Source organism: Zalophus californianus, chromosome 12, assembly GCF_009762305.2.
Source record: "Zalophus californianus isolate mZalCal1 chromosome 12, mZalCal1.pri.v2, whole genome shotgun sequence".
NCBI lineage: Eukaryota > Metazoa > Chordata > Mammalia > Carnivora > Otariidae > Zalophus > Zalophus californianus.
This window is the reverse complement of record NC_045606.1, coordinates 16426923-16439159: the sequence shown is the minus strand read 5'-3', so window position 1 is coordinate 16439159 and position 12237 is coordinate 16426923. Positions and strand designations below refer to the sequence as shown.

Here is a 12237-nt window from a genome sequence, read left to right as displayed (position 1 = left end):
GAGCACAGAGCCTGACACGGGGTTCAGTCACATGACCCTGGGATTATGACCTGAGCCAAAACCAAAAGTCAGAGGCTTAACTGAGCCATCCAGATGCCCAAGTAGTGCTTTTAATTGACGTTGGAAAAATAGCTAGACTACTGCAAATGCAGAGATAAAGAGCTGATACTTCTTATATAAATTATCTGGATTCTGGAAGTTACAGGAAGGGAGAAGATCCAGGCAGAGAAAAGAATCTGATAGCATGTTATCACAGAAGCCAAGGAATTTCAAATGTCTAATGTGAAAAGTGCTCAGAAAAATGCCCAAGAGGTTAAGCTTCAAACATGTCATTGATTTAAGGTTTTTTGTTTTTCTTTTTAACTATTAACATAAAAATGGACCCCTAAGGGTTTAAGCACGGGAAAATATTTGATCACGTGATGGCTTCCACAGGATATTTCGTAAGACAGCCGTAGGAATACCATTGGCTCCTTTCTTACTCCCCATTTTCCTTGCTAACAGAATACTATTTTGTTCAGGCGCCCACCTCTAAGAGAAAGTAAACTTAGCAACTCAGAGTTAAATGCTGATTAGTCTGCCAGTGATGGTAATCCCATTCCATTTGACATTTCTGCATGGGATGGGATGCTTTCCTGGCCCGTGAGATTTATGGGGATGACTGCTCCAGGCGTCTGGAGGAAGATTTCCTTCCTTTAGAAAAGATACAGTAGGGGAACAGGTCGTCTCTTCTTTCACGAGGGATTGTCGAGGCTTTGTGTGAAGTCTGAAACTTCAGGCAGCCACCTTCTAACCAGGAGCTGGCCTGAGAACAAAGCAGATACCCTTACTACATGAGCCACAGAACCTCTTGAGCTATGTGATAGGTATGCATCCTTTTTGATCAAGCCCATTTCAGTTGAAAGTTTTGTGTAACTTGAAGCCAGAGCCGTCCTTTACCGATGACACTCAGACTGTGACCAGAAACACTTAGCTGGACCACAAACTAGAGATTTTCTCTACAGAACATGAAGGGATGGAGCTAACCATAAGTATGGTGTCCTGTTAAATAGTAGGATTACAAAGCTTTGCAGTCAACGTCAAAATAAGCTACTGCTTTGAGGATCTAATGACATTCTATGTAATCTCTAACAGGTTCCAAATTCGTTCTCACAGCGTGTTTGACTTGATTCCTACTTGGATATCCCATCTGTGTCTGCATAACATCAGAGAAGATGACTTACGTACACATAGCTTAAGAAATGCCAACATTTCTTAACATGGACTTTTTTTTTTTTTTTTTTGAAACGTAACTTTATTCCCAGCCAGAAATGGATTTTCTCTAAAATTGAAGACTTGAATTCTGGTCTCTCAAACACAGATTCTTTAACATTTTTTATATTCGACAAGAAGAAGCAATGTCTAAAAGTCAAATGAAAACAACTTACGGGTCAGAAAGTTTCTGATTTGCTTGATCAGATTCCTCAGGTCCTCGTTGCTCTTGTCCACCTTTTCTTTGGTAGCATTGGTTTTCAGCAGAACATCCTGAGCATTCTGTTTTGCCTCATCTGCCCTCAGTTTTGCTTCAGAGACCTAAATATGAGGCATAAATGACCTAGGGAACAACTTCACTCTTTCTACGGCAGACCAGAATATTATAAATGGCCTGGAAAGTGACACTGAAAAGCTATGCATTTGGAACCATGGGTTTTAGAAACAAATGTCTCTCATTCAACTGTACTGTGTTCCTCTATGGACAGAAAGTACTCCGTCTACAGCTGGCCACACAATTTCTCATACAGATGAGGCTAGCATATAAACATTTTTTTCTAATTGTTTCTAACTCCTTCAAACCATTTGGTGGCCTATAAAACAGGATGTTAACATGGTCGCTTTAGAAAAATAAATGCTCAGCATGAAATTTTTATAGCACAGCTCAATGTATTCATAACCCTGGACCCATAATAAGTAACATAATGATCTCAAATCACTGTCATGAGAAGAGACCAAATTCTTAAATATTTTGTGAAGAAAACCTCCCCGTGTATTTTTTTCGCTAACCTCACAACAACCGGCACTTTGTCCCTGCCATGCCCCTTTCATTTCACCATGGAGAACCGATCTCTCCCTTCCAGATCCTCTAGCCCGTCACTGAGAACCAACAACACAAAGCGAGGCCGTCCACCGAATTACCATCTTGGAGAGCTGCTCCACCTCGGCCAGCGCGCTCAGGACGTCTCGGTCGAAGTCCATGGCTTTCTGCCAGGCTCCGTGCGCCACCGTGACCAGGCCCCCGCAGCCAGGTCCCCCACACTTCTTCTCGCCTTCGTCTGTTCTGCAGCTGGGGCCGCCACACTCCGTCTCGGAACACGAGGCCCCTGGGGGCGTCCCACAGATCTGCAACGAGGGGGAGCAGGCCCCGGCCTTCAGAGGGAGACTGAAGCTCAGCACAGCTGTGCAGGGCCTGGGTGGCCCCAGAGAGCGTGTAGGTGGTCCTTGGCAAGGGTGCTTCAGGGAGCACAGTGCTCGGGGGGGGGGGGGGCGGGGGAGAGGAGCACAGAGCTTAGGAATAAGCTAACCTACTCACTGCCAAGGAAACAGTTACAACGCTTCACCAGTGCCCTCTGCCCTGATGAACTGGAATGCCATCTGGGTGCTGCATGGGGTGCAAACTGATCTGCTGTGCGGCTGAAATCTGCCAACAGGAGAGCAAAAGAATGCTTCCCTTTATCCTAAATCACTGGACTTAAAAAAAAAGATTGAGAAACCATTCTGGTCCACAGAGTGATCTAGAAGGCTCCTGTCTGGCCTTTCAGTACCTTCAGATCTAGTGAGGGAGACAGGCTCGCTCTCCGTAAAACAGCCAAGAAGAAAGTAGGAGGGAAAGCCAAAGGAAGGGACCACAGAGGCTTGTAGTCATCGGGGAAGGACAGCCGGCTGGTGGGGCGTGAGCAGGGAAGTGGGAGAACATTCCAGATGTGAGAGGGAAGCAGGAAATGGTAGAAACAAAGGTATTTGAACTTCTACAAATAAGCAACCCCCCCCCTCCCCCAGTTCTCCCTCCCCGTACTCCTCTTCCTTACCTATCAGAAACTTCCAACGATCCGGGCCTGGCCATGGCATACACACGCCAACGGATAAAAGATAAGTTTGCTACATGATGGAAAAGGCTGAGCAGGGAGAAGACTGTGGAGCTGTCCTCTCACGTTGAACAGAGATAGTGAAAAGCAGGTAATGCTCCCCAACAAGGAAAAAGAAGTTTTTGAATAAACAGTCAACTCCTTAGACGAATAATTTTATGATAATTATAATACCAGTGTATCTCAAATTAATAGTCTTTCATGTATCTGGTTTATAGCACATAAAAAGCTTCAGAGAAGAAAGTTTATTCTGCGTGCTCTAGAAGAACATGGGCCTTAAGGGAAACAAGGCCTCAGGGATGCTTTTTAAAAACACTCTGACAACACACGAGGAGATCTGTTTTATTTCAGCTGCAGGCATGAAAAAAATGGCATGGGTCTAGCTAAATATACACAAAACAAAGAACTGAAGGTACTTGAAAAACTCAAATGGACAAAAACCTCTCTATCCAAGAATTGTCAGTATGGAACCCGTAAAGAGAGATCGTGGAGGAGAATTGCATACATCCAATGAGCAACCAGAAGCTGGCCAACCCCAAGGTTAGCTCACCCGATGGGAAAGCAACCACGGGGAAAGGGCACCCATTCATATGGCTCCCCACTCCCTCGCTACCCTCTGTTGCAAAGCAAATATCCTTCAGCACGCTCAGCTGCTTTCGCTTTAGTGTGTGGATTTTATTTGTGATTACTGGTTTTTATTGGAATTTCTAAGGAATCAATCCCAAAAGGAAAGATTGAGAGAGCTGTCATCCCATGCCTGTATATAGTTACTCTGTCCCCTACAAAGGGCAGTGAACACACTGCTCTGGGTCCCCATGTTTCTATTAAACCATGACAGGAGATCTACCTTACTCCCTATTCCCACTACATGCTATAAAGTGTGATAAGAGAATATATAACCCTGTAGGCATCAATTACGTTTGGCACAATACACTAGCGGCAGTGTGTTTTTGCCAATTGCAGAGAAAGCGAGATGGGCAAGGTAAGGAGGCAGGGAGGGAGGGGAGGGGGCTTTTCACTAAAGACGAAATCCTAAGGAAGCCTTAACTGTCCCCTTGGCTTCTCTGCATCCACCTGCCTCTTGCTATTACTGTTCCTAAGCTAAGAGACCACAAGCCTTAGTCTATAAACAATACCCTCCAAATTCTCTCAGTAGGTGTCCTTCCCTGAAAAACAATAAGGAAACGAGGACAAAACAGGCAGAGTTTGGCTTTTTTTGGCCTTCTGCCGGATCTTCATTAAACTCACTACTCAATTTCATTTGGCTCCAGAGTTACTCTTTAAAAGCTTCTGGGAAATGAATCTACTTTCGCATTGGTCTCAGGGTTAATCTTCACCAGGTAAAGTTACTGGAACAAAGGGACATTCTAATTTACACCAAGGGAAAAATTCTTTTGCTCCCTTAATTTTTTCAAGTTCCTCCCAGAATCGTTCCTGAAATTGCTCCATGGAAAAGGGAGTTTGCACTTCAAATTAGAACTACGTAAAAAAAAGAAATGTCCACAGTCTAAAGGGTTCAAATTTGAATAAGAAGTCAGCAAGTCAGTGTAACAGTCTGGGAAAGTAGTCCTGATTCTTTGTATCACGGAGAAACCTCTGGAACCCCGGGGGTGGGAGTGGGGGTTTGGAAAGGCAGATGTTGTTGTTTTGATCTGGCTTGATGGTGGGTACCCATAGGTGGTCCAGAGACTAGAGACCAGTTTTCACTCCCGCTGGTTCATTTGCAAAGTGAACAGGATTACAGACAAAACAGGGTGGTTTCTCTTCCTATTGCATCATAGCTTTGGGGCCAAACCCTCAAAAAACCTTCCTTACCATTTCGGCAGCCGCTGAAAGGTCTAGACTTTGTAGTTTGCCTGCCAGTTCGTCCAGAAGGCGGGCCTGTTCCTCTTGTTTTTCCCTGAACTGGGCTTCTCGCTCCATCATCAAGTCTTCGACTTGGTCCCGGGTGAGCGCCGACTGCTCCACGGTGCTGTTGGGATATGTGGTGGAGGCGTTCACCCTCTCCTCTGCCTCTAGAGACATCTGGAAGTACTTGGTAATGCTATCCAAGGCACCTAGGGCACAAAATGAAATCGCCCACAGTGAAACCTCTTGTGCTCAGGCTCAGGAAGCGATGGCCGTATCTGGTGTCTGCCCCAAAATTTACTGTATGGTTTTGCTCTAAAATTCAAGGACTAAAATCTTTAGGAAGAAACATAACTTTCCCCTCATGAGCAATGGCTACACTTTGTCCCATTAGCAGCTATTCTGGCTCTGGAGGATGCCAAACATCTGGATGCAAAATTAACTCAGTCATGCAGATGTTTCTGCAAACAGGCAATCTTCCAGTTCTCTGTCAATAGCCAACAGTGTCAGGCAGCCTGCAGATTACATATCCAGATATTTTTTCTTCTCTTTTCCTAGTCGTTAACTATTCAGAGCCACTCAAATGGCTAGTATGACATATATAAAACAGCATGGCATACTGTGGCTTTGAGGACCTAGCCAGAAAAATAAAGGATTGTGCGTAGAATAGGATGGTTAGTGGGATCTGACGCTGCAAAAATTCTTCCCTGATCAGGCAACATTCTTGAATATAAAAGAATTTGCTGAAATATCAATGTGATTTCTGAACTATTCACAAGAGCCCATTTCCAAGAAATGCCAAGGAGGTTAAACCATCCACTGAAAACAAATCAGGAACTGGATGCCTTTCTGCTGCTCGCTCCACGGAACCTCTCCCGTTTCTTAGGCTCTCTGAGTTCCAGGTCGCACATTTGTAACCGGGGGCCTTAATCCTTACTTGTGCCAGAGACTTGGTGAGAAAAAGCTCTAAAGATTACTAGAAAGCACTAAATTTTATTCTGAAAGTGCCGTACTAGAGGGTCAGTCAGTGTGTTGAATCCATTGTCTGGGACTGCATATTTGCACAAAAAAATGCTCACCCCGAATATCTGAGTTTTTGATAAATTCCAATTGCTCAGCAAGCTCTTTCACTGTGTTGTCTAGGCTTTCCGCTTCTGCCTGCAGAGCATCTAGTTCTCTGGCTGTGCTGTTGCTTTGTAAAGCTGTGTCGGACAATCTCACTTCTACTTGAGCCATCTTTTCCGAAACATCTTTGGTTAATTTCCTGTAAAGGGGAGGAGAAGTTGGCCTAAGTAAAATAAACCAAAGGGGAGTTTTGAAGTCTCGTTTTTATATTTTCTACACATCCTGTACCCCTTACTCTGTGATTTCAAACCAATTCCATACTTTCTGTTTCCAAGTCCTGGTTTTATTCTCTTCATCATTAAGAGATTGTATCAAATCTAACAATTTTCCTTTCTTCCAAGACTTTGAAGAAAAACACAGAAGCGCCAATCAGCTGTGTTGTGGCGGAAGTATCCTGAAGGGATTCTGAGCACCTGAGCAAAGGTCCAGGGCATGGAGCTCCAGCTCTGAATGTAAGCAGTGTCAAGCGCAGACAGTCCCACAACTCAAAAGACATAAATGACTCCAGTGTAGAATTATACTTCCCGGCCACCTGCCGAGAAATGCTCTTATCTGAACCTCAGGGATCACCATCAAGATGGGACATGCAGAAAGGAAGTCTCACAGCCACCAGGAACCACGGGACCCGCCCACAGCTTTTCATATACTTCCCCTGGTGGCAAGGTCCCATCCAAGGACCCTCCTACTTCCACCAACAAGCAACCCTTTTATTTCTCATAAGAAAGAAGGTAGTATCTACCAGGATGGACTTTGATACGCATTTAGCTTTCACAATATTTCATTTGGAATCTAAACCCAACTGCATTTTCTTCTGTATATCACATCCCCAAAGCTGTATTTTAAGCATCTATTTGTACATTACTTATAAATACAGTGTGTGTGTATGTGTGTGTATATGTATATATTATAACAAAGAAAACAATATTTGAGAAGACCTCAGCTCTGGGCTTTACTGGGTCACCTAATTCATTGTCTCCTCAGGGAAATACTAGTTCAGTATAAAACACTGGGAAAACGTAGGGGGGCTGAAAGGCTGGGGGCCATTTGAAGAACGCCATTTAAGGCGTTTAAAAAAACCATGATAAAACCATGACCCAGCTCAAAAAGTACTTCAAAGGATTTGTAGGTTAAATTACATTTTATAAACCCAACCACTTTTTCCTGAGACAATTATAATATAGTTTATTTTTTCAATGCTTTCTTCTGTTCACCTGCTGATTCACGGAAGGCTTTGGTTTTCTTCTCAGCTCTCCTACAATGTTACGATTTTTAAAGAAATCAAATCTAACACTGTGTATTTTTTTAGTAATGCCACTTTGGATCCTAAGACACCCATCTTCGGATGTTGTGTTGAAAAAAGATTAATGAAACCAGTTTCCCTAGGATGATTACAATCTCTCTGATTAGAGGACTGTGAGGGGAGCAACAGAGCCATTTTGGGAATGTAATCCCTCCTCTGGCAGGCTCTCAGAGGACACCAGTTCGATTGTTCTCCCTTGGGTGCATGAGACCAAGGCCAAGAATCAGGTCCTAAATGGGCTTGTGCTTGGACCACAGCCTTCCAGAACTCCTTACTGCTACATGTTAGGAGACTGAGCTGTACACCGTCTAGAATTCTAATGAGCTAAGATTCCTCATTAAAGGCACTATCACCGCATCAGACATTTCCGAACACTCTGGTCCACCCCATGGTCTTGGACATGAAACCTCCGGCTTGAAACCAAGGGACCAGCTACTTGAAATCTAGAAGGTCCACGAAGGGCCTCCCATAAGGTGCCTGAGCACATGTCAGCTGATCCCTTGCAGCTTGCTGCTCACAGCGCGGAGATGAAAAGTCCATCTGGCTTCCTAGAGAGGCTGATTCCCGTCCCTTCACACAGAAAATGTGGGAAGGGAGTGGGGGTGTTTGGGAGGAGAAATGGTCGAAAAATGAGCCCCAAGAAGTTGAGCATCAGTCAGAGCTCAGTTCTCTCTGCTTTCACTGGCAAAACAGACACCAGGCAGAGAGGATAACCCAGAGATGGGCTACGAGGAGAATTTTTCACTGAGGAGAATTTGTTATAATTACAGAGGGGAGTGCTGCTCTAGCCAACCAGCGGCGGAGCCGCAGAAAGAACTTGGAAGTAGGGGTCTTGCTATGGGAATGGATTTCCTGGTTAGGAGCAAAGCATAGTAACGATGTCTATTCATCGTGTTTTTTGGCAATTACATTATCATTTCACAGATCAATCCTTCTGCTGCTCTGTAAGGTAAAGGTAAATACTGCCTTCCCCTCCTCCGGAGGAGGGAAGAGAGAGACACAGCAACTAACCAAGCTACAACTCATTAACAGAGCCTCTGTCTCTGAAGCCAATGTTCTTGCCATTCTACTAGCTCGGAGCACCGTTTGCAAAGAGGAGCACTGAATGGGACCCGCACACATTCTACTCTGCAGCCTCTGCAATTTGGTCAATGTTCACTTGCCCAAATGCCCAGAGTGAAGACTGCTGGAAAGCCAATGACCCGGCATCCGAGTTCACTCATAGGGCACACCATGCCTTCTGATGGAGGCACCACACCTGGGCATCTCTCAGCAGGTTGAAACAATACTGTGAGCACCTTCCCTGGCTTAGGGACTACTTACTCTGCTTCCTCAAAGAGATCCCCAATGTTTTTCAGTGGCTCCGCGGCGGGGCTCTGGGCCAGGATGTCTCTGATCTCGTTGACTTTTTTCTCCACTGAGTCCACCGTCTCCCGGTATGGCCCGATCACACCGCTGATCTTCAAGGCCTTGGCTTTCTCCAGAAACTTCTGGGTCCGATTGGTCAACTCGGCGATGATCACGTCCCAGAGAGCAAAGCACTGGTGGCAGGGAGCGCAGTCGGGGAAGACCCCCGAGTACCCGCGCGTGCACTTGTCACAGCGTGGACCCTCGACCCCCTCGACGCAGATGCACTGGCCAGTGGACTGGTCACACTGTGGTGTCTCAATGCCCCTGGGGTCACAGTCGCAGGCTGGAAGGGAAACAGCATTGGGTGATCCAGCAGATCACAGACCTCCGCAACAAGACTCGGCATGCAGAAGCCACAGTCACGTGTCTACCACAGGCTCTCAGAGAGACTAGAGCAGCGTCGTCCTCCAGTACAGGCATTACCTGGACACTCAATAACCGCTTAGTAACAGTAACAGTAGTAATTTTTTTAGGGTGACACTTATCGTGCCTGGCGTTGCAGAAATGGTTTACATGCACCGTGTCACTGAACCCTAAGGGATAGGTGACTTGCCCTAAGTCTTACAGCCAGGAAATGGCTGGGCCAAGATTCAAGTCCAGCCTGTTGCCACTCCAGTCTGTGCTCTTAAGCTCTGGCCCACCTCTGCATCCCTTTGACTTTGACTTCCCCACAGATGCTGTCAGTGCAGACAACTCAGGTGACATCCTGACGACACTAACGGACAATTCCTAACATCCCTCACCCGACCTGGTCACCGAACAGAATGGCGAATACTTGCTGACATGCAGCAAACTTGATAAAAAGAAAACTCAATGACAACGAAGTTACAGGCATTCTAAGTATCTAGTTTAAAGGCTTTCAATGAAGTGTAGCATGTGGGTATCTGCCACTGTGAAAACCAGCCCCAGCGCTATGAGCACAGGCTCACGAAATGTCAGAAGTGAGAGAAGGAACCCGGGAGCCAATCAGCCCCAACTTCTCACTGGCCCGACCGGGCTGGCATCTTAGCCACAACCAACTGGTAAAGGACCTTGGCTCACAGTACTTATCACAATGCCTATGCCATTGAATCCTGACTTAGAGCCCCAAATTGTGGGGGATTAACTTATTTTTTTTAAGGATTTATTTATTTATTTTGGGGGGAGGGGCAGAGGGAGAGGGAGAACCTCAAGCCGACTGAGTGTGGAGCCGGTCACCGGGCTCAGTGTCACAACCCTGAGATCCTGACCTCGGCACAAGTCAAGAGTCGGACGCTTAACCCATTGAGCCATCCAGGCGCCCCGGGATTAACTTATTTTTATATCAACACTTGATATTTCACAGTATTTGTATAGTGTCTGAAAAACAAAAGGCCCATACAAACATCTCTGGCCTTAAATCCTTTCGGGGAAAAGGTGGGGGATACAAAAATATACAAAAAGCCCGCCTCTATCCTCTATACCCAGGGAAATATGTTCGTCGCCTATTCATGTGACCCTTGCCAGGGCCTGCCTTTTATTGCTAGTTTAATCCCTCATTGCCTTCGCTGGCCAACGGCACTCCCCGTTCTTGGGCAGCAAGTCTGAGGAGTGCAGCGGTGGGGTTAGAAGGCTCCGGCTGCCTGGCTGCTGCCAATCCTGCCTTCCCCACCCCCCAGCTATGCAACCCTGAGCTGTGCACTGAGGAAACGGAGTCACCAACCTCACATCTGTAAGATGGGGTAAAAACTATACCTACCCCATAGGCTCGCTTTCAGGATATGGAATAGCTTAATTCCAAAGTGCTTAGAGGAATGTCCGGTTCCTAGTAAGCACTCGATAAACATTTTATCATCAAGACTTTCTGTCAGGCAAGTGTCTGGTAGTTTCCTGCCCAGAGTGAAGCTTGACCACATTTCCACTGGGAAACAAAAAGCTGTCATGGCCTTATCTTTGTATACTTGCCAATAACATCATGATTTTTTTCAAAGATTTAAACTATGGAATTCCAGTCTTCAACGTTTGGGTTGAAAACATAGCATTCCCTTCGTGCCTTGGGTTTTCCAAACTGAACTTTTTTTCCTTATGCATATTGTTTCTTTCCAGGCACTTCTGGCAATTTGATTTTTCCTATGTTTTTGGGGTGATTCTTATGAGTCAGGGAGCAGCTTGAGTGACCTGTGAATCACTTCAAGCGTGTTCCCTACACCGTTATTTCTAGGACATGTTCCTAGAGAGAAGGGTTCTGTGATCAGTAAGTTCAGGAAAGACATCCTCCTCTGGAAGATTCCAAACAAACATCAGCACATTGCAGGCTCAGAGGAGTTCGGCAGGAGAAACCTCGTTTCGTGTCGTTTTTACCCAGTTGTATCCCAAACTCATTTGACCACAGACTCTTTCCCCAGTGGAATAGTGGGAGACACCCGAGAGAAACAATGGGAAAGGTGTCAGAAACCACTGCTTTCATCAGTTTCTGAGGATCAGAAGAACAGGAAGAAATTTGATGATGAAGAGTTTACATTGTTTACACTTTAGGAATGGCTTTCCCATGTCGTTTGGTAAAATACGGTTATCTTTCAGAAAGCTAGAAGTTACATGGGTCATCTAGGTCCTAGCCTCTCAAACTTGGGCATACATCGGAATCACCTGGAGGGCTCACTAAACACAGACTGCTTCCCTCCTGCCACCCCCTCACATTCGAATCTGAATCCATAGGTCTAGGGTGGGACCTGAGAATTTGCATCTCTAACAGTGGCCAAGTGCTTGCTGACCCTCTGTTAGTTCCCCACCTGTTCTAGCCTTCCTCTTGTATGTAAATGTGTGCTTGTAGGGGTGAAAGAGAAGGGGGGGGCGGCTGAGAATGAGGGGGGGGGCAGGGGCGGAGGAGGTGGAGAATGTGTGTGTTCATCCTTCAAAGAGTGGAGCTGGAGCAGTCAGGACTTTGGGAGCTGGCCCATGCAGGCTGATGCACAAACCTAATGACCTATGTAAGAAGAGGAATGCATGACGCCAATTGTTTAGACAATTCTTTCTTTCCCATAGATAATGCAAAGGCACACATTAATTCAGTCCTAAAAAGGTTCTTACCGGATTCATACTTGGGGCAAGGGATGGGTCCATATATTTTTTAATTTCTCTAATAATTTTTCATTTTCTTGCTCTCATTCTGTCAGGGGCATCTTTGAGGGGGCGAACACGGGCCCCAAACTGTAGGATTTAAAAGGCAGGTGCACTCCCGTGAAGGCTTTCTCCTCTGGGGAGAGAAGTCCCGGCCAGTGCTCCAAGGGCAGGCAGAGCCCCGGCTCTCTCCAGAAGAAAGGACCGGGTTAGCTGAGCTGACCAACACCCCTTTCCTCTAACTGAAAAAGTAAAGAGGAATTTGACAGATGGCCAGACTGCAGTTTTATCACTGAACACTTCCAGCCTGAACTTTCTCTGGAAGGTCACCAAAGGACTACACTGTATCAGGTTTTCAAA

The 12237-nt window shown here is 45.8% G+C and overlaps 1 protein-coding gene across 1 annotated transcript in view; it reads right to left on the bottom strand.

Moving 5' to 3' along the window:
• LAMB1 (laminin subunit beta 1) overlaps nucleotides 1–12237 on the bottom strand; it is a 70365-nt gene that overhangs the window by 5799 nt on the left and 52329 nt on the right. Inside the window, exons 24-28 of the mRNA XM_027574783.2 lie at nucleotides 8716–9085; nucleotides 6047–6231; nucleotides 4935–5176; nucleotides 2173–2376; nucleotides 1428–1572 (exon numbers count right to left, since the gene is read on the bottom strand). Of these exons, the coding sequence (XP_027430584.2) occupies nucleotides 1428–1572; nucleotides 2173–2376; nucleotides 4935–5176; nucleotides 6047–6231; nucleotides 8716–9085 (1146 nt within the window). The remainder of the gene's footprint in view (nucleotides 1–1427; nucleotides 1573–2172; nucleotides 2377–4934; nucleotides 5177–6046; nucleotides 6232–8715; nucleotides 9086–12237) is intronic.